Source organism: Pteropus alecto, unplaced genomic scaffold (genome assembly GCF_000325575.1).
Source record: "Pteropus alecto unplaced genomic scaffold, ASM32557v1 scaffold23, whole genome shotgun sequence".
Taxonomy (NCBI): Eukaryota; Metazoa; Chordata; class Mammalia; order Chiroptera; family Pteropodidae; genus Pteropus; species Pteropus alecto.
The window spans coordinates 3,638,077-3,664,890 of record NW_006435837.1 but is presented as its reverse complement, the minus strand read 5'-3'; the positions used below and the strand labels follow the sequence as shown (position 1 = coordinate 3,664,890).

General features: G+C 39.9%; 1 protein-coding gene across 2 annotated transcripts in view; it reads right to left on the bottom strand.

The window, feature by feature from the left end:
- The window catches only part of SH3KBP1 (SH3 domain containing kinase binding protein 1), a 265,298-nt gene that overhangs the window by 123,100 nt on the left and 115,384 nt on the right, over positions 1-26,814 (bottom strand). For both annotated transcript variants that reach the window (XM_006911625.3, XM_025046625.1), the window contains exons 4-5: positions 18,491-18,620; positions 5,130-5,335 (exon numbers count right to left, since the gene is read on the bottom strand). In XM_006911625.3, coding sequence (XP_006911687.1) covers positions 5,130-5,335; positions 18,491-18,620 — 336 coding nt within the window. The remainder of the gene's footprint in view (positions 1-5,129; positions 5,336-18,490; positions 18,621-26,814) is intronic.

Below are 26,814 nucleotides of genomic sequence, written 5' to 3'. Positions count from 1 at the left end.
AGATTTCAGTGCTTCCCAAACTGATATATAGATTTGATGCAGTATAAATAAAAATATTCACAAGGTACTTTGTAGATATTGACAAACTGATTATAAAATTTATATGAAAATACAAAGAGCCAAGAATAGCCAGGGAAATCTTGAAGAAAAGGAACAGTGTTTGAAGACTTAAACTCTCAGATATCAAGACTGACTATAAAACTACAGTAATTAACAGTAATTAAGGTAGTATAGAATGGGCACAAGGACAAATTGACTAACAGAACAGAAAGCCCAGAAACAGACCCACATATACACAGCTACTTGAATTATGACAAAAGTGCATTACAGAAAAGATGATCCTTTTTAATAAACAGCGTTGAGTCAACTAGATATCCATCCTGAAAAAATGGGCACAAATAATATTTTGATTTTGCATCCAATGATTCATCATATTCATTAACTAGTTTAGAACCTAGATTGGAGGAAGAGTATCAGAGGAGGCACTATAATTTTCTGTTAACCTCTCTTCTGAATTTTAGTTACCCTGTCTTCTGTAATCCTCTCCGGTCACTGTAACTTGGAATACTTTCTCTAAACCACCTAACTGATGTCACTCTCATGCTGAAAATAGTTCCCCATTGATAGCTCCCTATTGCCTTCAAGATCAAGTCCAAACTCCTTCACAAGTCTTTCCAGGCCCTTCCTGATCTGGTCCCTGATTTTTTCTCCATTCTCACCTTTCCCCACTTCCTGTTGGAGCCTCGACACATGCTCTGTGCCATTTTTTCCCTTTGAGGCATTTATACACGCTGTTCTTCCCGCCTTGATAACTCTATTCTCCTTTACCTGATAAATATCTACTGGATGCATGATTCTCAGCCTAAACATCACTTCCTGTAGGCCTAAAAATATTACTTCCTATAGCGCTAAACATCACTTCTTTTAGGAGGTGGGTACATAAACACATGAACACACACTCCAGCCTAACAAGTTGCCACTTCTTGCCATGCCCAACGGCTCCTAGAGCATAGCACTGTGTTCTCAGCATGGTCATGGCATTCCCCACACTGTATTATTATTGCTTGTTTACTTTTCTTCAGCTCCCTGAGGGGCGACAACCTGGTCTTATTCACCACTGTATACCCAGTGCCAAGCGTATAGTGAGTACTCAATAAATACCACTTGAAATGAGTTACGTTTGCAATTGCAATGTATTTTCAGCTATGTAACTTTTTTAAAGTCTTATGAGGTAGGATAGGCATAAAGAGTATTCCCATTTTACAGATGGCCCAATTGAGGCTGAGTAACTTTCTCAAGATCAATCAGCTAGGACAATGGTACCATGCTGGGAATGGTACCATTCTAATCTTTTGATATTTAACTTGGTTCATCTTTAGCCACACTGAATTATTTTTATATAACACATACTTCTGGGCTTAGTTTAAATGGTGCATTTTCCCCCCAGAGTTCTTTTTTTCCCTTTAACCTTTTATCAAGGGAAATTTCCAACATATACAAAAATACAGTGTACTAAACCCCCACGGATGCACCGCCCAGCTTCAATAATTATCAACTCATGACCAATCTTGTTTATTCTATGCCCCACCCACTCTTCTATCTTCCAAATTACTGGAAGCAAAATCCCAGACATTAAATCATTTCATGTGTAAATATTGCAGTTAAGTGGTGCAGTAAACAAATCATTCACAGGTGTATTCAACTGGTAGTAGTAAAAAGATTCACAAATGAGGTTCTTCCTTATAGCTCAGTAGGAGAAGCAAGAATACTCATCATTTCCTTATTGTTGGGGGTGGGGTGTTATGCAGTATCTCTCCTGGTGTGGAATCATCAGCATTCAACCACTCTGGATGGGGTGATGTGGATTAAAGCATAGGTAAAATAAGCACCAAACTAACTCAGAAAAGTGGATCTCAAAACTTCACAAACTTGCACAGAAAGTACATAATGTGTGCAGCTGGTAGTAATTATCAGGTTCCTTTTCTTCTTCATCCAAGTTATCAAACCAGCCATGTCAGAAGGCCAACTTCCCCAGCCTGAGTGGAAGACCTGCTTGGGCCTCACCTAAGAAATGTTGTCACATGAAATCCAGTTTGTGCCTCTACGAAATCAAAACAGCATGTTCAATTCTCAAAGGAAACTTCATTTAACATAAATCTTAGACACAAAACCATCCCCAAAGTGATGAAAACTAGGTTGTGCACTAGTAAAACATGATCGCACTCATCAGCTCCCATGCCGGGCTGAGCAATAACATAAATGGGTCCATAAATCTATGCAACTACCCATGGCACCAAAACAGGGAGTGGACATAGCTTTGAATCCTCTTAGATGCTGTAAAAATTGTCCACAACCAGTAAAACAGGCTAGGAAGTTTACATTTTCCCCAGAAGCTTCATAATGAGAAGCGGGTTAAGGTTGCTGCCAGCACATGGTTTCATTCTACAGACATATTATGAAGCACATGGTTTCATTCTACAGACATATGATGAATCAAGATATAGACACATGCGCATATACACAGATATAGATATATAACTCTGATGAAGTTAACATTTCATGTCACCAAGACCAAGGCAATAAATCTCTCTGTTTCACAAAGATACAATGAATCATACGATCACTATATTTTCAGCTATATAACTGTTGTATTATCCCTCCTGGTCTCATTTTATAGATACCTGTAATCTCTAAAGTGCTATGTTAATAAAGTTCTAATATTATTCATTCAACTAATATTTACTGAGCATCTACTATGTGCCAGGCTGTTCTGAGCACATAGCATACATGAGCGAACAAAACAAATAATAATAAAAAATGAAAAGAAATATTACGTTAGGAGGGGGTACATGCTACAGAAAATAAAACAAAACAAAAGTGCAGTGCAAATAAGCAGGATGGGCCCGGGGAGCAGGTATCAGAGTGGGTGGGCCAGGGCGAATCTTGTTGAAAAAGTGAGGTCTTAGCCAAGTCCCCGGGGAAGAGAGGCAGGAAGCTAGGTGGGCAGGCACGCACTCCAAGGCAGAAGTCCTCAAATGAGAGTGTGCATGGCATGTCTGAGGAAGAACAAGAGGGCTGGGATGCACTAAGTGAGGAGAGAGCAGGGAGGGAGGAAGTCCGAATGGTCAATGAGGGTCAAGTCACCTCGGCTCCTGGGCCCAGGGGAGGACTTTCACTTTGGTTCTCGGGGGAAGACTTAGCAGGGGAGCAAGTGGAAGAGTGGCATGATCTGACTTAGGGTTTCAAAGGCTCGCCTTGGCTTTGTTGTTTCGACTATAGGGGGAAGGGGCAAAGCAATGGAGCAGCAGAGGTAACAAAAGATGGTGGGTTCTAGACCTACTTAGGAGGCAGGGCTGATGGATCAGACATGGAACGTGAAAGAAAGAGAGTCAGGGACAACCCCGGGCTTTTGTCCTGAGCAATGAGAGGGGAAGTGGCACTGGCTTTAACTGAGATCGGGAAGGCTATGGGCAGAGTGGTTTGAGGGGGATGATGACGAGTTCAGGTTTGGACAGGATGATAAAGAATTTAAGATCTTTAAGTGGAGATGTTCAAGTCGGCAGCTGGACATGTGACTCGGGTTCAGAGGAGAAGTGTGCTGAGGTGTTTGATGCTGATATTACTATTCATAATAACCCCAATTAATTATTAGCAGTTAAAACAAATAATAATAGCACTAATAAAAGTCACACAAACACCAATGTCCTGCACAGAGAAGAGGCAGACCAAGAATCATAAAACAAACAAAAGGAATTAACTGTTTGCGGATTGAGTCAATGGTCATGTTCAACTACTAGAATAAAAATGAAGAAAACCTGTATACACTGTTCCTTCCTAAGATGAGGATTCGCTCTTTTGTAAATATTTCAGGAATCTATAGGAATCCGAAAGTGACCACGTGAAGCAAAACTGAGTTCACAAGCTGGGATACTACTAACTAGGTGGCTTTTAGATCCTAAGAAACATCATTTATTGATTACTGAAAGAAACAATGCTGACTCAGAGACGCTTCAGCAAAATAAGAGTTGAAATGAAAGTCTTTAATTTCTAAGTATCTGCCCTTTCAGCCTTCTTCATCTCTAAGGGTATTAAGTGTCCAAAGTTTCCTTTTCAGATTCTGTTTCTAATGCATAATGACACTGGGTAAGGTTGCTGGGCAGTAAGGGGGAGGGAGGTGGATGGAAGGTCTACTGCTGCAGAAGATGATGCAACTTCTAAAAATTCATCTCACCAAAAAAATGGAAAACATTTAAAAGCTGCCGATAAAGGATCTCGCTAATGCCCCATCCCCCAAGCCTGCTGGCACAAACGTCAAAGCAAAACTTTCAGCACTAAATCGAATTAACACACATTCCTAAAGCACAGCACAAGTGTAGCTTATTACAATCTGGAAAATTCCGTGGTATTTATCAAATCCCAAGCAAAGCTATGATGCTTAGAAGTGTACCACAGTAGACGTCACTGACAGCCACAAGCACGATCGCTCTGGGTGTGTTGCTGTGGCAACCATGTATTCAGCAGCAACATACTGTCTGCTTCTCGCCAACCCAGAACCAGAGGCAGAAGAAACCAGCCAGCTTCCTGATGGTAACAAACCAGGGAGTCACAGCATGGGCCATCTCCATCCTTCACACACGTGTGAGATTTCCTTTCAGCAGTCTGAAATCATTCCCACACAATCCCTTTCTTCTACTGCAGAACCAGGAAACATACCCAAGCACAAAGCATCAAAGAAGTGTGAGAGGTGAGAGAGTATGTGTGTGGGGGGGAGGGGACGGGGAGGACATGATTGAAAAGTGTCAAGGTCACATGGTTAGCTGGATCCAGGCATGAGGGGCTTTTCTGGGGAGGAAATGGAGAAGTGCTGGTCCATTTGTAAAGTCATCCTGAGAAACATTCCAGAGAGAGGAGATCAGTAAGAAAAGCAGCAGCAAACTAGAGCATGAGCCTTTCAAGGAAAGCTGTTCCCATACAGAGAGACTGTGTGCAAAAGGGAGCAGGCCAACAGCAAGCACGTGAAGACACCGAAATTCCAAAGGAGGCGTGGGAAGTCTCAGATGCCAAATCCTACAGTGTACTTTTGGATACTCCACAGTATGTTGAAATGAAAGAGAAATTGTTACACGTACCTTTTCCACCGGCAGAAAATCATTTTCTACTTCAATCGACCTTGGTCTTAGTTTTATTGGCTTGTCTTTGAAAATATCTCCAAAGCCCACTCCCTTAACTTTCTTCGGCTGGATTGCTGCAGTTGCAACTGTCCCATTGGCACCTTCAGATTTGGTACTGCTGGAGTCACCCCCATCACTCTCAGAGCCTGTAGTTTCCCTTAAACCTGTGAAGATGGGGGACGGGGAGAGAAAGAGCTCAGAAATCAACCACAGCCATGAAGCACCTCATAGCCAGCCAGGAACCACCTCTAAAAGTGGTACTGGATACAGGAAAACTTGCACTGAGATTTTTACTGTGTGTTGAATATGTTGTGTTAGGGTAGCTCTGAGTTTTGTTTGATCTCCCTATCCTCAGCCTTTAAATATAAGAAGTGAATCAAAACTTTGCAGAAAATCTCATTTCAAAGCACATCTCTTTGTAAATGGGACATTTCACTTCTCAGCCGGAGCTTGGCTCTGATTCAAATTTGTTTTGCCTCCGTCTATGCAATAACAACCCTTCCCGCCCCCTCCTCACCTCCCTGCCCAGTCAGTACCACATACTGTACCTCCAATCTCTGTGACTCATGTCAATTAGCAATTAGCAATGAAAGTAACATTTCCTAAAGGGAAACTGTAAAGCTAAAAGCCATTTAAACAAATTAGCAATTAAAGAAACCACACAAAATCATGACTGCCAAAGAATTAAATCTCTTTGGATGGCTTCATAAGGAATAAATGCACACAGACAAGTTTCCCTAGGAAAGCATTAAACTGAACTTGATATTGAGACTGGCAAGATGATCTCGTTCCTCTGCCCTCTCGGAGGCCAGAATCCCTCAAGCTCTTCTTTCCTCCTTTAACACCATCGTTTCCCCAAAGCTGAATTCCTTTACAATGAAGAACACTGGGGACATGAAACCCTTCCTTTGACCTCTTGTGGCATGTGTTGGAAGTCACAAAATAGTTATTAGCAAGACAACATGGACACTTACCTCCCCAGATTCCTTTTTCCCCAGGTCTGCCCACAATCATGTTCCTAAAAGGAAGAGCCTATTTGTTTCTAGTTAATTTCTGGGTGTACATTCTTATTTTGATGGTTAGTACATCAGTCATGCCATCAAAGGGCAGGATTCAAAGGATATTTTATGGAATATTAAAGTCTGCCATTAAACCTGTCCCTGAAATCCTCTAGATGTGTAGGACAGCTCCTGAAGAGTTACTATATATCTCCTAATAAGCATGCCCTTGGGACAAAAAGTACACCATTCGATTTTGTTCTCGATTAGCCAATCGTGCATTATCTTCCTATAGGTACGGTGGCCTCCCAGTATATAAGAACAATATACCAAATAATTGCTCACGTAAAATGTCATAAAATGTTGAAGTCATTGAAATAAAGAAGTCTCAGTGCAGGAAGAAACTGTTAAGTGAAAACAGACAAGATATAGAAAGGTCATCATCATAAATTGCTAACAAGTTTCAAAATCAAATCCTTAAAACAATGGCTGTGCTTGTTGTTGCCGCTGTTTTCAATAAAATGGTATTTATAAACCAAAAAGGAATGGGGGAAGAGGAAGATCCTTGGTGTACATTTTAAATAACTAAAGAACAGCATTTCTGAGCAAAAACAGAGGGCAGAACAGCGAGGAACAGCCCACAACAAGGGGTCGGCTACAATTTACAGGGCTGGATTTGCGTGTGCAAACATGGACAACCCCCTGGATTAGCTATCCATTCGTGTGTTCATTTGTTCATTGTTTTTAGAAATATCCCTGCTGGATATATAATTTTTGAGTCTAAATATTGTGTCATTTCCCCTGTAACATGTTCTCATTTTGCTGTATGGATTCTTTCTTTGTGATAAATGGCTTGTATATTCTTTTCTGGTTTGGAAACAACCATTTGAGGATAGAATAAAGAAATGGTTAGTGAAAAGAAACCATCACCAGCCCCTTCCCTTCCACCTCCACCACCTCCACCACCGCCACCACAATCAGAAGGCAGCAGGGCAAATGGATTAGGGCAAGGCTATTTTAGTTCTTCAAAGAGAGGAATTTGAAGGATTCTTCTATCATTCCTCATTAGCTAGAACCATAATATTTTCAACCACTGCCATCCTGACTTCACTGAGCTTCTGGTTTAAGGGATTTGCTGCCTTCCGGGCCCACCTTAATAACTTTCTATTAATCACTGTGAGAAATACTCTTTACGTTACACAAGGAGAGGATGCACAGTCATTCAATCACACAAGCATGAACTGAGAAGGAAACACATGGCAGATTTTTCTTCCAGAAATTCTGGCAGCCTACTTCTATCAGTTTTATGTATGTAAATTAAATATCTGAATATATGGGTTGGTGAAATAATGCAAAATCTAGTTCCTTCCCTCTGGAGGGAAAGAAAGGTGACTTTCCATTTTCATGTCTGTTTGGTGCAGCATCTTGTAGTTACTGGTATCTATCACAAACATTATCCCATAAAATGTCCCTGTGTCACACTTAGAAAGCCAGGTGACACTCTCATGTTGTACAACCCAAAGTGTCATTTGCATATTGGAGCCAGTTAATCAGGGGCTCATTACTGGTATACAGAAAGGTAACTGCAGAAGTGTGCGTATTTGGAGAAACTTATCACCGTGTGCACTGGTTTGACTTCTAGACTTGCGGACAGTGGACTTGTCTAGGTGAAGAGGGCATAGATTCATCTCCGTCTATCAAGTGACCATAGTGAGGCCCAGGTGGAGCACTGTACACATAGTAAAAGTCATGTACAACAGGACCAGGTTTCGTCCACTGGGGAACAGAAATAAAAATAAACTTCACTACAGACAGTCTGAGAAGCACGGTTCTGGTGTTCATGTCTGAACCTTCTTCTTCATCGCTTCTATAGATGTATGTATGCATACATTAGTGTACATGCCCACTAAAGTAGCTGTTTTTCCTTCAACGTGAAAAAGAACAAAGCCTCCTCAAATTTGCTTTGGCCAGTCACGTAACTGTCCACTTTCGCATAATTTACCTTAATATTCCAGCATAGATTACTTCAGATCTGTGGACTATTTTTTTTTTTTTAAGTTTTAATTCACATTCGCATGTGTAGTACTCACTGTGTGGCAGGAACTGCTCTAAGGGCTTCACGAGAGTCATTCACTAATCACATTCATCTCCTTCCCCTCAACTTCTGGCTTTATTTCACAACACAAAAGGCTACACATTGGTTCTGCCAAAAGAAGTCTGCCGTGTGGTGATTGGCTGAATGAGCAAAGCAAAACACCATTTCTGGCATGGACTTTCATGCCAGATTTTTATTTCTTTGAACCACACAATGACAAAATGGTTTGCTGATTTCCAATGACCCACTCGGAAAAAGCAATAATCATAAGAGGTTGACATCTGCATGGGAAGCCATCTTACACCACCACCCCAGAAGCCCAGAAATACTGGTACAGATACATATGCCATGACAAATGCTACTGATCCCTTCTCTGCACGCATGGTTCATGCACCCATGTCACCCATATGGTAGATGCACAAAGCAAACAGGAAAGCGCGCCAGGGGCTGGTGATGGTAATGCTCTTGTAGCACACACCAAGGAGACAGCACTTATCTTAGGCAAATAAGTCCATGTCCTTGGACCATAAATTCACAGACACTTGGCAGAAGCATGAGCAGCTCAGGAAAGTGCAGCTGCATCAAGAAACACAAGTACCCAGATCTTATCTTTTCAATTGCCTCCTGCTGTTAAGGTCACTCACTGTAATAGCGTCTGTGGCCCTCCGTCTTTCCAGGTGCAGCTCGGTACAGAATTGTCCCTTCAAAGGTAGTCTTTCCTGACAGTGAATGAGAGAAGAGAAGGGGAGAGAAAAACAAGAGAGGGGGGAAGGGGGAGCAAATGATGGCAAAAGAAGGGAGAGGAAGAGTCTTTAACTGAACTTGCCTTCAATGAATCCACTGCAAGAATTTCATCCGCAAAATTAATTAGAGACCATTAGGCAGAAGTTCAGAATGTTACAGAATGAGCCCAAAGTCCCCATGCAACCACGGTGCACAATCACGAGCACCCAGAACCGGGCTTGCCTCTGCACTGGCATGTAAATTATGCTCAATTTAAGCCTGGAAGCCATTCCAACATTGTAACTCAAGAATAGGAAAACCTCAATTAACCAGAAAGAATCCAATTAATTGGATTCCTTAATTAACTCAATTGTATAGCACAATCTTCTCTCTGAAGAATATGACCCAAGCAAGATTTAGGCCCATCATCCTTTATCTTCTACCTCTAGAGCCTTGTATGATACTAGCTGATATTCATGACTGCAATATTCTGAACAAGGCACAGAATCCTCTCTTTAAAAGATTTTTATCATCCTTAGTACCTTTAAGCAAGAAAATATACTAATATACTAGAGGGGGGTTTTCACCAATGAGATTTGAAAACAATACTGGCATCTACGTCCATATAAGGGGTTTTCTGCCTAACATCAAGGACATCAGAAAATTCTATTTCTTGAAGTATCTTAATTGAGGTTTTGCCATATCAGTCATGAGACTGTATTTAAGCATGAGGACATAGGACTCACCCAGTGTCAAATGTCAAATTATCTCTTTTTTTGTTGTTGTTACAAATAGAGGTTAACAATAGCATGAGACTGGACACACAGCTAAAACCCAAATCTCTCTGGAACCATGAGTAAGTACACAGAACACACACATACGGCCCTGCTTTGAGTGTACACACACACAGGGACACACACACACACGCATATGTGTGTGTTCGTATGCCCTACAGAGAGTACCAGCAGCAGGTAAATTGGTTTGCTAAAGGCAAATTCAATTAATAAATGCATTACTCTAAATTCTATTATGGCTTGTGAGATGTCAAACTGGAAGCTAGTCATATAGCTTCATTGTTAAGTCAGGGATGAAAAGGCAGGCTACATTTACAAAGAGGCAGAGAGTGGGAGAGGGGAGAAAGCAACTTGTCTTACTTCTTAGGAACTCTCATTAAGAAAATGGGAAACCCCAACAGGAACCATGGTGTCAGCTTCTGGGCCATGTCACTCCTAATACATGAAGGGATTGTGAAAAACCAGACCAATGACTTAAATGGATGGAATCAGGTATTTCTAATTTCCATGTCCTGCAGGCATGGTGATACACTCTTATTTTGAAATCTGACCTTGACAGATGGGCTCCATCCAAATAAGGCAAAAACTTAGATGTTCAAATCACTGGCAAGTTAAGGATAATCAAAAGAAACAATAGAGTTTCAAATGTTCTTGTTAGACTTGCAGTTCTTGAGGTCTTTGATAACAAGAGCAGAACAAGTAACAGTGGCTAGTTTTTATTTGGGCAAATTTTTATTCTGCTTAACTTCAGTTATTAAGGCAGTATTACTCTGAAAGAATGCTGCTGTTTTGTAAGCCAGGCTCTCCAAAACTGAGCACTAGCGGTCTTTTCAGCATCAGAAAAAGTATAATCATCTGTAACCGTGCAAACTTACTACAATTATTGACTGTATTCCTCTTCTCCTTTTCACCCATTCCCCACTCCCTCCTTTCTGGTAACCATATCTTTGGTCTCTGTTTCTATGAGTCTGTTTCTGTCTTGTTTTGTTTTGTTTTTAGATTCCAAATATAAGTGAAATCATATGGTATTTGTCTTTTTCTGCCTGAATTATTTCATTTAGCAGGTATCAAAATGTTGAAGCACCATACTGCACACCTGAAACTAATATAACCAATACAAGACTATATACCAACTACACTTATATTAAGAAAAGAAGAAAAAGTGTAAGAAAAAGAAATCAGTATTTTGATAAAGTTTCTGCAGGTAAACGGAGCATCCCCATATTCTTCCCCAGAACCGAGTCTGAGAATCACTGAGGTAGACCATGACCCTGAAGTCCCTGAATGGCCAAGCATTTCTGCAAAATCTGTGCACTGGCAGCAAGGTGACTGGAGAAGGAGCCTGGGCTGAGGATAGGTAAGGACACACACTCCTCATCTAAAGAGCAAAAGAGATGGGAGACTGAAAAGTTCATGAATGTTACTGCTACTTATTTTATTGGGAGAAATATTCTATGGTCACTATTAAATATTTGCACTTGAAGGCAGACAAATACTGTAAAAAGAAAGAATTTTAAAATCTCAACACAAAATCACATGCTTATGCTAGCATCTAATTTTGCCTGAAACTTTATTTTATCAATTTGCTAATTGCTCTTCACTGCTAATAGAATGTTATACACAAAACAAACATCTAATATTTAAAAGAAAAAAAGTCTAGCGATGCTACAGAGTTAGGGTTTGTTAGCTGGACTTTATTTTTATAGGCAATGGGCGCTGAGTAATTTGTTTCTTACAGCTAATGAAATGTAATATTTGCATATTATGGGAGTGGTTTGCCTTCAGTTTTAAAAGGCCATTTCTTGACAAGTCACTAAAGTATCAATACCTAAAATTCAAACCTAAGGAATTAGGAAAATAAGAAAGTCAATTCAAACTGAAATCTCATGGTTATTATTGGTTATAGAAAGAAAATGCAAACTTGATCCTAAAAATTATGGGAAATAACTGAAAATGTTTCTGTAGCCAAAAGATGGTTTTTGTATAAAAAAAAAAGAAAAGAAAGAAAGAAAGAAGAAGAAAAAACTAACAGAAATACTTTTTAGTTTTACAATTATTTTAGAATCTAAGAAGTTTAATATCAAAAAGATGCTAGAAACAGAAAAGACAATGTGAAGCAAAATATGTATAAAATTGAATTTCAACAATTATCACATCTGGATTTCTGTACCTCTAACTTTAAGTAAATCTTATAGATTCAAGATATTATCTGATTATAACTTGCTATAATACCAATATAATATATAATTAGTCCTATTTCACATTTAGTCAATACTAGCATGTGCAAAATTGTGACTGAAAAGGTAATTAATTATGATCTGTGATTAAAAAAAAAATAAGCGAAACTGCACTTACATTTGAAATTTCTAAGGTGCTATGTGAGAGAGTGAACTACCGGCCATACTAGAGGCAATACCAATGGAAGGCCTGCATATAATTGTAGCCTCGTCACTCATAAGCTGGGCCACACCCAGGACTTAATTTCACTGGGCTTTAGTGTTTTCATCTGACATCAGGCTAAACGATCTCCAAATTTCTTTCCATTCCTAACATAAGATTCTGCCTGCACTATTATTGTGACCACTTGGATGTTTTATTTCATAAAAACCTAATTTACTCAATTTTTTTTCAGTATTGATCTGTTACATGGGAGTCCATTACATTCTTTAAAAAAAATCCTCATTGGCACCATTTTGCAATCCCTAATGAGTAAACATCTGGATGAAAATCAGCAGTGGCTGCTAACATTCAAAAAGAAAGATGGCCAGACATTATCACCCTCCAGATAGACTATACATTACCACCTATGAAGCAGTTTTGAAAAACATAAAAACTGAATTTAACCAAGCCCTTAGATCTAATTACCAATTTATAAGAATATAGCGTAAATGACACAGCAGGGATGAAATCAGCAAAGGCAGACAGTAAGAAACTAATGGACAAAGGACCTCAGCTTGTTAAGGAAAATAAAGAGGCATGGAGGAGGAAACGAGATTCAAAGAGACTTGAGACATATCAACAAATCACAATGTATGTACGTACCTTCTTTGGATACAGATTCAAACTATCAAATTTTATTAAAAATAGAAGACTATTAGGAGAAAGTTAACACTGACCATATATTTAATTACAATGAGGAGCTGCCATTATTTTTTTCGGTGCGATAATGGTATTTTAAGACACCCTTTTATTAATACATATTGAAATATAGTCATCTGTCACTTAGCGAGGGGAATATATTCTGAGAAATGCATCATTTGGCGATTTCGTCATTGTGCAAACATCACAGAGCGCACTTACGCAAACGTAGATGGTACGGCCTACTACACACTTAAGCTGTATAGTGTAGCCTATTGCTCCCAGGCTACAAACCTGTACGTCACGTTACATGTATTAAATATTGCAGGCAACTTTAACACAATGGTATGTATTTGTGTATCTAAACCTATCGAAACTCAGAAAAGGTACAGAAAAAATACAGCATAAAAAATTAAAAAAAAAAACAAAACGGCACACCTGTATGGGGCAGTTATCATGAATGGAGCCTGCAGGACTGGAGGTTGCTCTGGGTGAGTCAGTGAGTGGTGAGTGAACGTGAAGGCCTACGACATTACTGTGCACTGCTGTAGACTTTATAAACACTGTCCCACAAGCCCTTCCCTTGCTTCCTTCCGACAGGGTCAGAAATAGAACATCAAAGCTGCCGATGCTGCTCCATGAACAGGGATATGGGTGGGGCTGATTGAAATATTGAGGAGAAACTGGCTAAGGTGTAGATCACCATAATAGTGACTGTCAGGAAGGACTGAAAGGTAGCCTGAGGATCAACAGGAATAAGAAATCAAGATGGAGAAATAAAGGAACATAGGGGATTGTCATGGCAATGTGGTTTAGGCCACTGCATTTGGAGGAGTGGTCAGATTAAGGAAGTATGTGGTATTCATTTAAAAAAAAAAGGGTGTTTAACACGAAGAGGATGTAGAACTAAGGACTCAATATTTGGACTTTGGAAATTTGTTTTTGGTTCCATTGACCCTTCTGGCACAAAGGCCTCTCTCTGGCATTGAATTGATGGAAGAAATAAAACTTATCTATGCTTTACATCATCGCAACCTGAAAATATTTCCAGAGTACAGTGACAAACTGGCCCCACACAACCACAGAAATCGTTTACTAAAGTGACAGTGGCACTGAATATTTGTTAAGGTCGCTCCTTTGGAACTGTGTCCTTGTACAGGATCTTAGGTCCTCAACGAAGAATTTACAGCCATGTGCTCTGAAGACCATCAGGCTAGATCTGGGAGGGCCGTAGCGCCCTCTGAGTATGTAGCACTGTGGGGACTGAGTATGTAGGCTCCTCTGCACTAAATGGGTCAGTGTCTGACTGATTGGGAGGTCATCTGTGCACTCAAGATTGAAGTGTTGTTAGTGAGAGGGACTCTGTTGCCAAGCCCCACAGATACTGCTCCCATACGGGAAAAAAGTTCCTCCTGAACTTCCTATCTTTCCCTTTCTTACAGGAAATTCAGCTCCATTATAACCTTATGGGACCGCCATCATACATGCAGTCCCTCATTGATGGAAATGTCATTATGCAGTGCATGACTGTATTTATGAATAAAATTATATGATATCTGAGTTTGCTTCAAAACAATATGGGGGAGGATTGTGTAGAGGTGTAATTACAATCAACTGTCCATAGGTTGATAATTGCTGAAGTTGGGTGAAGGGCTTCGTTATACTATTCTCTCGATTTGTGTGTATGTTAGAAATTTTAGATAATAAAAAATTTATTAAAATATTTTTGAAAAGTACCAATAAGGTTTCATAAGTTTTCTGAAAGGTAAAGACTTTCAGGTTTTCAAATATAAATATGCAGCAAAAAGTTTCTGCTATTACATAACAATAAATTTTCTTATCTGACATAAAATGTTTAAATCAACAAACCAACCAATTGCTGTAACTCTTTCCTTGACAGATTAGATTTCCCTGAACAAAGATCTAAAGTAGAGATTTTCATAACCAACCACCATAATATAAAAATACATTGGGGTAAAAGAAAGCAAGTTCCAAGCAATTTGCACCTGTCATTCGAAGATAAAAATGCCTCTCTGCAGAGTAAGAAAGGATTCAGCAATCATTTATTGAACACCTACCATATGTCAAGCTGTCATGGCACACTTCCTTATAAATATAATGCAGTGTTTTTTCTATTGCATTCATCCATTGGCTGACAAAACTCAACTGAGTAACTATCTTCAAATACTTCTGAAAGTAGAAATGTGAAGAGTACAAATATCAAATAAGTACGTGCACATACAGGAATGTGTGTGGGGGAGCTGTGTGTAGCAAAGAGATATGCAAGGATACATTGTACACAAAGTTTTCTTCATATGCACCAGTATACAGATTTTATCTGTCTTAAAAACTTCACCCTAATGTCTGCTAGCATTTAAATTAAGAGGATTTTTATATGATGTCATCAGGATCTCTAAAAATTACCAAAATGGCACAAACATTAGAAGTTTAACTTACTCCTAGAGGCATTTATTAAGTAATCTCTATCAAAAGTAACCGTAATTTATGAAAAGTATTGAGAGTGCTGCTCTAACAAAGACCTTGATTAAGTACAGATGAGCTCATACTACAGTAAAAAGCTAGATGTCTTTTGTGCGTTAACTACATTTGTCTTTCTAAGTTTTATGATAAAAGTAAACAAGCATCTACTATAGTTATACAAGATGTTATCTCTGGCAGAAACCAGGTGAAGGGTACACAAGACCTCCCTGAACAGATTTTTAAATAACTTCCTGTGAATCTATGACTATTTCGAAATATTTCAAAAGTTTTTTTTTTTTTTAAGTAAACCACATTGAAACTACTAATACCATTTTTGGGGGGTAGGGAATAAGCAGATTCATATTACAACCACAGGTTCCACTTAAACAATTCCTACCAGTATACATAATTTCTGCATATAAACTGATCTGATTATACAAATTTTACCATCATAGAGTAATTAGTTAATGAAAACCCTGTCAGAAATATTTCTCTTTCAGGGATTATTTTGATTTAGCAAGCCATAAGGACATTATCATCACATCTGCTTTCTATGAAGCCCTTTGTGACCATCATCATCCTCATATCCCCATGAGAGTAGCCTCTCTGCTTTTGTATCCCACTGTTCTTCAGATGCCTGCCTAGCAGAGCACCTGGGGCACTTTCTCAAACTTCTGTTGATTTGTGCACTCCCTTTCTGCAACGTGAGCTGACTAAAGGCGGGGACCCTGTCTGATTTGTTTCTGTACATCTTCAGTGCCTCGTACAGTGTCTTCATAACAAAAGGAGCTCAAAAAAAGTTGAATGAATGAACAGAAGAAAAAGAAGAAAGAAGGGAGGAGAAAAGGAAGGATGGCTAGATGGATATGGACAGACAGACGGAGATGTGGATACATGGGCCCTCTTCTCCTTAACTGTGTATATGGAAGATTACAAAAGCCACGTCATTCTTACCATAAACATCCATTCTTGTTAGGAGACCATGCCTCTCCAGGACCTCAAAACCCCTTCGACAAAGGACAAATTCCGAGGTAACTAAACATGGCTGTTGAAACTATTGTACTCTCCTGGTCCTGAAATGGAAGGCTTTTAATTGAATGAGTGTTGAGGAGGGCAGTCTATACAAGAGAAGCAGTCTCTTGCAAGCATGTGAAGGAAGGTTAAGTGATTGGGGAGACCACTCCATTCAGCCTCCTAACCTCCTGCCCCAGGAATTCCAGCACCGTGTGCTTTGAGCTGAGCAGGGTCAAATGTCCATATTATTGACCTGGAGCAAGAAGAGAGTTTATTTCAATAGTTCCAAAAATACAAGAGGCATTACTTCTCTGACCCTCTAGCTCTGAGAGCATAGCTATCATGGCAGGACACCAAGAGATAAGGGTTCTCCCAAAGAGGTTGTCCAATACCTCCCCAGATTTCCTTTTCTGCATCAGTAGAGGAATCCTAAAGTAATTTTCAAATGCAGACAATGCTTCAGTGAACATGGCACCAATCAGTGTGTAAGCAGCCTCAAAATACTAACTGGTTATGTTCCAAGAGTTTATCATGATTAACAATGAGAGTGACTATTTATGGAAGGCCTTCTATGGGTGAGGTGCTTTATACACATTATTGCTATTGGAACCTATAACACACTTTCCCATAGAAATAGTGGTATAATGATTCAATTTGTTCATCTCTCAAAAACAGCCCATTTAATTCATAACATCCCTGAGTTATAGTATTGTTATTATAGGACCCAGCTACCAGGTACAATACCATTTCAGTGTACGAAAGGAGGCAACAGGCAATTAGAATTCTAATGTGCAATTTGAGAGCTATAGCAACTCCCAATCTCATGGGGTCAAGGACACTTGCTGCCCTCCTGGCTGTACTCAGCAGCTGGTCCACTTTAAGCAGAGAATCCCCTCACCCCGAGCCAGAGAAGGCAGCAGGAGTTCCAAGATGCTTCATTTGCTCCAAAATCACCTCCTGTCCTTCATACCATAGACCCTAGGATAGAATGCGGTTCAGGGGTGGGGGTCCCCAGGCTTGGGCAGTAGAGGGAAAGCGTGTGGCTGAAGCCACTGAGCCAACTGGTCAGCACTGCTGCTTCTATGTATAACAGGCTGTATGAGTCAGAGCTGCTGAGAGACCAAGTGAAGGAGCTAGAGACGGCTTTACCTCCAAATCAGGAATTTGTCCAATCAGAATACTGGTTTAAAAAAAGAGACACAACTAACTTGAGAATACCACTCAACGCAGATTTTTTCAAATGGAAGAGAAAGCTGTTTAAGAATTATATGGACAGGACAGAGCTGTCCTGCTTGTTACAAGGGGAAGTTGCATTCCCAGGTAGTGCCGAATCAATAGGACACAGTCGAGACTCTTACAACATTCATGCCCATGACCTTGAATCGAGACGGCACAATAGATACACAGACGCCCAAGCAGGAAGTTGGGTTAGCGACTGGGAGAACAAAGCTTCCCGGTCCTGACCTTTTGCTCCATGAGCTGGAAAGGGCAGCAGAGAAGCTGGAGGAAGGAGAGCTTCAGGCCCTGGAGAAAGAAAAATCCTGGAATTCGTTCTCACCGTCGCAGAGGGACACGCATGTTCACCCAAGTTGGGGCCAGGCTCTCAGCTGTCTTGTCATACTTTTAAGGGAACTGACATGCAATTGTATTGAACACAGCACTTCATGCCACCAGTGATTTGTGTGTGTGTGTGTGTGTGTGTGCGCGCGCGCGCGTGCACACACATGCGCACATGTCATTCTTCAAGTTTCTCAGGGGATGCTGAGAAACAGAGCAATCTCATTTGCTTCATTTAAAAAAAATATCAACTTGCAGTGAGTTAACACTTTAGAAATACATAGAGGCACAGCAACATGGGCTACCCACAGGAGAGTATTACCATGGCATGAAGGCTGATAATCACCTATCCAGAGGTGTACAGAGTATGCGTCTGCACACAGGCAAAGGTGTGCAGGTCACATCCGTACAATGATAAACCTACTAAATTGCATGGGTTAAGGCAGCATAACCAAAAAAAATACTCGTGAGCTTTTGTCACAGCTGCTTGGCATAGGCTACAGAGCAGAGGGTAAGCTGGAGCAGCATCCCTTGGTGCCCCTACTCCTTCCCTATGTGGGAGGGGGGGGATGTCCTTACTTGACTTGGAAAGCTGCTCATCCTGGGAAATGCTGAGGTCATCCGACTCCCCAGACAGCTCCTTGATGAAGTTGGAAGGAAACATTCCAGTCTTTCCATTGAGAACACCTTCCCACCATCCTTCTTCTACCTGCACAGATGTGAACAGAAGAACAGAGAGGCGGGGATCAGGTTAGATGCAGCACTTGCCAGCTTTCCCTCCTGTGTGTGGTGCAGAATGAAGAGCCCACGCAGGGAGGGCTGAAGGACCCAAAGCTTACACATTAACGGTGAATGGGAAAGCAGGCCTCATAGAGTCTTGAGAGTCAGACTCAGGAAGGGGGAATTAACCTGGGGGCCAAAAACGTCAAGTGGAAAGAATTAACACTTTATTTTCATTAACTCCAAACTGAAATTTGGCATTTCCTTTGACACAAATGTAGGTAACACACCACAGTAATAGGACATGTAACTCATCACCCAACAAATCACAGATATTTTCATATTACATCATAGATGCTGTGGGTATCTCACAATATTGTTTGCACCCACTGCTACTTTTAAGTGGTGGTAGTTATCACACCTACTTGGAAATCTTTAATGTATTAATAAGGAATTACTTGTTACTTATAATAAGGAATTACACGTAGATTATTATATCAAAATTTGCTTTGAAAATAGCTTGATAGCTACTTCGATATAAATGGTTCTCTGTGTAACCTTATGTGTTTTATTTCATGCATTTAAAATCAGTATTTAAAAACTGAGAACGGCTTCCCCAGACTACCCAACCTAACTAGACAGCCTAACAAAAACAGTTAAGAATCCCTGGGCTAAGAACTCAAACAGAAGGTAGTAGGAGTTCCTACAGGTTTCTGAAAGGTTCTAGATTACCCTGAGATGAACTGAAAAAGGGTGAAGGGAGGCAGGGAGGGCAGCCAGACTGCAGTCATCTGGGAGAGCAGTGAAAATGGAGAAGGCAGGTACAGGTTTGAAGGCCTTTTGAGGTATGAGCTGGTCTTTAGTGACCAATTAACTGGAACAGCAAGAGAAGGGTTAAAAAAAAAAAGTCCTTCCAAGATTTTATGATAAAGCCACTAACAGAATGCCAGAAGAAAGAAAAGCAAGCTGGCTTCTTGAAGGAAAATAATAGGGTATTTGAGAATAAGCAAGTCTTAAGTTACCAGTGGTGTGATATATCAGAAAGAGATCTAGAACCTTTGGAATTTTGTTTTACCACATGTATATATTATCTACGCTAATTAATAAATACAATTTAAAAGCTAAAATAATTTTTAAAAAGAAAAAGAATATTAGAGTCAAAAGCCCAGTTCAGATCCTATCCTGAAACTTAGCAGTTGTATGATTTTACTCAAATTTCCTTCCAAACTGAACCTATCAGTACAATGGGGATAATTAATACACTCAATCAGTGTCAGAGATGGATGTATTATGATTCTACACTAAGGGCCAGGACCATACAGGACATGTTCTTTATCCCCTCAGGAAGTTGAGGATCTGTCAAGGTAGAAAGGGTAAATAGTTTAAAAAGGGAGGAGAGTGGATGTAACTAAAAACTAGCAATGCAAAGTAAATAGATGAGAAAATGCCATGACTCGGCACAAACCAAACTTGTTACCCAAAGTCAAGGTCACTGAGATCTGGAATGCTAAAGGAAGGCTTTGAAAAAAAAAGAAAAATGAAGGTTGACCTTAAATAGCAGAAACAATAGATACAAGTAGGGAAGAGGGTATGGGACGGTCCCTAAAGGGGGAAGCTGCTAGAGCCTATGGAATGGAGACCATCGAAATTGGTGTTTAGAGCATCTGTTAGGGAACTCATGGAATACAGACTTGCAGAGTGGTAATTATATCTGCATGATCATAGAATCTTCCGGAAAGACTTCAGACAACGGCATCCATGCACAATGGTCCCAATGATTATTCAATACCAAATCGTGGCATTTAACAGCATTTCAGCTGAAATCATTCCATGTTTCTATGCCAACTCAACTGATATGTATTATTCCTTCAAGGAGTTTTTTATAGGATTAGGATCGTTAGGAAGACTCATCATGAGCCTGAATATAAATAGTCACAGGATTTGTAGCGTGGGGTCCTTTGTGCATTTCCTGAAAAGGAGCCATAAAATGACCTTCTTTCTCCCATAATCACAGCACAGGAAGGAAAAACCAAGGGCACGGACCACAAATGAGCAGTCCTTAGAGTAATCCCCAATAGCACCGGGCAGCTGGGCCAATTCCATTTGATTCCGTTTGACAGTATCTAAAACGTTCCTGTTTCCAGTAATAAGTGGCTCCAGCTAGATCTCTGAAGGAAATGCTCCTAATATGTGGGATCGGCAGACTGCCTGCTGGGAAAACAGGGGTATCTTCACCTCACCGTGCCCCCAGATGTTTGTATCACTGTCACAGCACAGTCTGAGAGGAGTGGCCAAGAAGGAATCAGCAGAAATCTATCATTAGCCATGCGGTGAGTGGAGGGGCAGACAATAAAACCACTGCTCATCACCTGGGGGTACATTTCCCATTGCAGGCTCCATGGGCAGGGGAGTCTGGTCCCAGTACCAGTGAGAGCTGTTCAGTATGATTTCTTTCTATAGCCTGCTGCTTTGGTTGTGAGATTCAGGCTGGAGACATGAGAAAATGATCCTCACTCTCACACTATTCCTCTTCAGAGATATTCTAATTTGACTTCCTTTATAAAGATGAGGACATTGAAGCCCAGAGTGATTTCATTCATTCATTCATTTAAAGAACAAAACATAGTACCTTGTACACTGAATGAATGAATGAATGAATGAATAGCAGAGAAATCATTGGGAGAAATCCTCCATGGAGGCCTATGAAGCCCTGATACCTTCACAAAAAGATTTTCCCTGTCCTGTAAGGAGTAAAAGGGACAAGAGATCCTGACTATGTTGGCCACTGCTCTTAGTTAAGTACTGCCATGCCCAGATCTTTGTACTCTACCCAATCCCACCAATATTTAATGAGCATCTATACTACACTGCCCTAGGACCTCAGGACAGATTGACTGGTGAACAAAACTGACAAAGAAACGTCCTTGAGGAGCTTCTGTAACAAAGAAAGGAACACACAGAGCCTTATCCTCTCTGCTTAGAAAAAAAGCATTCTTATATTTATGTTTCTTTATTTAAAAGGGAGAAAGAAGCACATTCCTTTGTAATCAAGTAGAGATTATGGATGTTACCAAGGGCTTACAATTTCTGCCCCAAGGGAAGTAATAAAAGGGGGCAGATGCCCACCTTCTCCCCCACCAACACACATACATCAACAGTCTTCTGCAGGCCTTGGCTCTAGGCTAAGAACAACACATCCTACCTAGGTCCCTCTGTGACCAACCCAGCCAGCTCTGGAACCCATGGGTATGTCTCAAGAGAGAACCCCACCTTCAGCCCAGAGCTGGGAGCAGGGTGGCTTATACCTAGCAGCATTTGAGAAAGACACAGTAAAAACACTTTAAAAGCTTGTGTCAGTGTGCCCTACAATTCCCATGTCTTCACAATCACCAGCATCTAAGTAGGTTCAGGGCCCAAAGAAGTAGTTTCTAGCTCTTAGCCCTGTTGGAAGTTGAGGAAGCAGCTGAGTGAACTGCAACACCTCCACCTCCACCCAATTTTACAAAAGTTATCTACATCTATAAAGCACTAAAGAGGACAAGTGAATGCAAAGATGACCGTGCTGTCTGGGGTACTTAGGTATTCAGAACAGTTCCATCTTCAACTTACCATCCTTGAAGTTTTACTTGTCAACTGTACTGAGAAGGGGAACAACAGATTTACCAAGTTTAATGTCTACCTCCAGATACAAGTAGCAAAACAGAAAAATTCATTTAAGGGTTGCTATAATTTTTTGTATCCAATTAATCTTTTCTTATCCAAACTACAGTCAGAAGCACACTGGAGGGGTAGGTGTGAGGGAGGCACGGGGGAGGAAGAGGCACACAGGCAAATGAAGTCAGCTTCATTGTTCTAAGAGCTGTTTTACCATTCTTTCCAGAAAGGAAGATGTACAAATCAAGCTTTAAGGAAAAGCTCACACCTTAACACTATTAAAATTTTCCTCAAAATTTATTCAGACTTGTATGTTTCTAAGAATTTATCCATTTCTTCTAAGTATCCAATTTGTTGGCATATAATTATTCATAGCAGTCTCCCTTGATCCTTTGTATTTCTGTGGCATCAATTTATCTCCTTTTTCATTTCTACTTTTATTTGAATCCTCTTTTGTTCTCGATGAGTCTAGCTAAAGATCTGTCTGTTTTGTTTTCTTTTCAAAAAACCAGCTTTCGGTTTCATTGATATTTTTTCTATTATCTTTTTAGTCTGTTTTATTTATTTCTGTTCTGATCTTTATTTCCTTCCTTCCACTAACTTGGGGCTATGTTTGTTCTTTTCTAGTTCCTTGAGGGCATTATGCTAAGTGAAATAAGTCAGACAGAGAAAGACAAATACTATATGATCTCACTTACGTGTGGAATCTAAAGGAAAAAAACCAAACTCATAGATACAGGAAACAGATTGGTGGTTGCCAGAAGCTGGGAGTGGAGGGTGGGCAAAATGGGTGAAGAAGGTCAAAAGATGCCAACTTCCAGTTATAAGATAAATAAATATAAATCCTGGGGTTATAACATGCAGCATGGTGACAACAGCTAACAATACTGTATTGTATATTTGAAAGTTGCTAAGAGAATAGATCTCAAAGTTCTCATCACAAGAAAAAATAATTGTAACTATGTGTGGTGACAGATATTAACTCAATTCATTGTGGTAATCATTTTTCAATATATACATGTATCAAATCACGCTGTACTAATGTAAAACTAATGCAGTGTCATATGTCAATTATATCTCAATTTAAAAAATTATTCAGAAATAATTAAGTGAGAATTTCAATAGCAGCACTTTCTCCTACCTGTGAGAAGGGAAAGTATTCAGAAAATTTTAAAATAATAAAGAATATTAAGATAGTTCTTTAAAGTTTTTTTTAATCGAGGTACTATTCATATAAATGCATAGATCAATAGTACAAGTTGATCGGTTTTCACAAATGCATATACCGTGTAATGCACATCTCTATCAACATACACAGCATTTCTATCATTCCAGAAAATTCCCTTATACTAAGACATAGTTTTACCTTTTGGATATTGATGAAAAAAAAACCAAATTGTTTCTAGAAAACATCTTTTTCTATTAGTGGAATTAATGAAAAAGAATATTTAAAGGGAACTACTTCCTGAAGGCATAAACACCTAAAATTACTTCCATTTCACTTGCTTTAAATAACGATCTCTGTTGATTTGAGGACATGGAAAACTGGTTACACCAAATATAAACAAGTGTTATCTAGGTCCTAAGTGCCTGGGCCTGTATTTTCCCCCAATTCCTATGCAGTTCACTGTCTGATTACCTGATACATTCCATATACACAGGAATTTGATTTTTATTCCCTCCCCATTCTCCTGAGAATAAGGCTATTCCACATGACAGGGCCCCTCAAAAGAAAAATGTATAGGGTAATTTAAAGGAAAATGATTTAAGAAAACATATATACGATTTCTATTTAAAACTTAAGCAAACTCTGCCCAACAAGACAGCAATATCCATGGTTTTCTTCATAGTGGAAGGGGTTTCTGGTAGGGCTTTTATAGACATCCTTCAGCAATGCTTTAAAGTCCTATCCTTCAAAACAGCCACAGGCTAGTCTATAGGTCCCCCAAATTCCTAAATGACTCGATGCTAAGACCTTACTATCATTCCAACTTGAAAATATGAGCAAACAGTAAATCAAGCCAGCAAGGTAACCCTTCTGATAAATCAAGATCCTGATGTTTTGTCCAGTCACTATTCTCAGGTGAGAAAAGTGTCTATGGGGATGTGTTGATCTTTGAAGACCTATATGTAAGAAAGCTTTTAATGAGGTATTACTCTAAAAGTTCAGTGTGGACAACACTGTAACTTGCATCTATCTGCCAGCTCTGGCTTTCTATGTTCCATACCTACCCTCAAAGATTCATAGGTCATCCCTGACTTCAGAGCAAGGCTGTACTAACATCCCGTACTCCTTCCTCCAGACTAGCCCAGCACCTTACACATTGTAGCCCATGCTTGCTGAATGTATCTTAATACTTTCTCACCTTCCACATGCTCTGTTGAAATGTCATCTATTCTAGGAAGAATATTCTTCACCCTCACTGAGTAGCCCCCATCCTTGGGTGCTTCCAAAAGTCATCTCATTAACATAACAAAAGGAAACTTGATCAGTCTCTTCACTTAGGAAATTTCAAGGGTTTTAGGAGCTCTGTGCAGGGAACAGGGCAAAGACCAAACATATATTTCTTATAAATCACAATATCACAACTACCCATCCAAACTGACAAAGGTTGTCTGATTGAGTTAAAGTTATGAAGGACTTCAACAGCCTATTTAACTCTAGCTGAGAGAACCAAATCTCCTGCTATGGGCACAAGAAGGAATATGCGTAAGTTTCTCGGAATTGCAAGTTACTTCATTGCAAACTACAAGGCCAGATTAGCCTTTAAGTCTGAAACTGATGCCACTGGTCTCCAGCCAGCCTGGTTGAGGACCACTGAGAAATACCTCAAAAACTAACTGCAAAGAACAAATAAAAGCAAGAATCTCTGAACATCCCTTGGGTCACCACTAAGACAGACTGGTTGAGACCGAGCTCATCCAACACAAAAAGGAAAGTAGTTCCTAAATGACACAGACAGGAAAACTAAAAAGTTTCAATGCCCTTTAAAAAAAAAATAAGCCAACAAACTAGTTTTGAAAATATAGAGCAGGGGTCTCCAACCCCCGGCTGTGGACCGGTACTGGTACCAGGGTCCGTGATCTGTTCGGGTCTGGTACTGGTACCAGGGTCTGTGAGTGGCAGGTGAGTGAGTGAAGCTTCATCTGTATTTGCAGCCACTCTCCAGCGCTAGCATCACCGCCTCAGCTCCGCCTCAGATCATCAAGCATTAGATTCTCGCAGTAGCACCGGTCCCTGGTGCCAAAAAGGTTGGGGACCGCTGCTCTAGAGGTCCTCAAATGCCATTTCTTCTGGTAACGATGCCCATATGCCATCTCTCTTTTTTTTTATAATCAGAACTTCACCTGCATTTATCAGTCCTTTCTACTCTGGAGAAAAATGACACAGGTGTGTATTTACAATGATTTCTTTAAAAATATCTATCCAGGTATTCAGCTTGCCGTTTTTTCCTTTCAAATTGGCAACCCGGTTCCTTTAGGTTCACAACAATGAATCTAATGATGAGAGCAGAGCCAGTGCTTGCCAATGAGGAGGCAGAAGCATGGTGAGCACTTTCTTGAGCAACTTCACTTCACCAACTCCACTCACCCCTGGATCACCTCATGCTCTCCATTCCTTCTCAAGGCCACATTGCAGAGGCCTATCCAGGCTGCACACTTGAGGCTAGTAGTCGACACCTGCCTGATGAGGGTAGGAGCAGACAACTTAAGCCTGTTGTTCTCATTGTTAGCCCACGATTGGTTAAATAGCTCAAAAATATGTAAGTGTGAAGAGGAAGAGTTACTGGTATGAACGAATAATGTTAACGATTTGAAGGTTAAAAAAAATGCTGCCAAATTAGATGTGGACAAGAGAACAAAAAGAGACTGAGGGTGTCGGACTGTAGAATTTTAGGATTACATATTCCAATTGCTGCAGAGAGTGTGCATTTGTGTGTGTATAGCTTTGCACTACTTCAGAATTAACCTATTCATCAATTAATAAGACTATAACATGTAATATGTATATATACACATAATATGTTATATTTTTTATTGACCAATAGATAGATTCTACAGTATTATAAAGCATTGCTATGGTTTTACCTCAATCAGTCCCTGTGATTTAAGTGTTTTTGTTTATTCAGAATTCTTATTTATTTTGCTTTTAGTTTCCAGTGGAATTAGAGACTAGCCACCCATTGGCATTTATACCACATCCATTATAAGAGAAAGGGGCAGATTTTATATTATACAGTGAAATGGCCTCAAATCCACAATATTACAAGAAAATCAGAATAGGTAAATTAATTTTTGATGACATAATTTTTTAAATATGAATTAAAAAGCCAACTTTTACATTTTGTTCTACATAAATATCATAGGCTACAAAGTTATTTTTTTTCCTATTTGAAGAAAGCCCAGAATGAAGCCTAGTATTGAACTAGCAGTGAGTGGAAAGGAAACCGGTCTTGTAGAAGGTGGTGAACTTCTACGTCATCTAGGCTAGGAGATTAACGGCCCTCCAATCACTCTTCCTTAGCCAT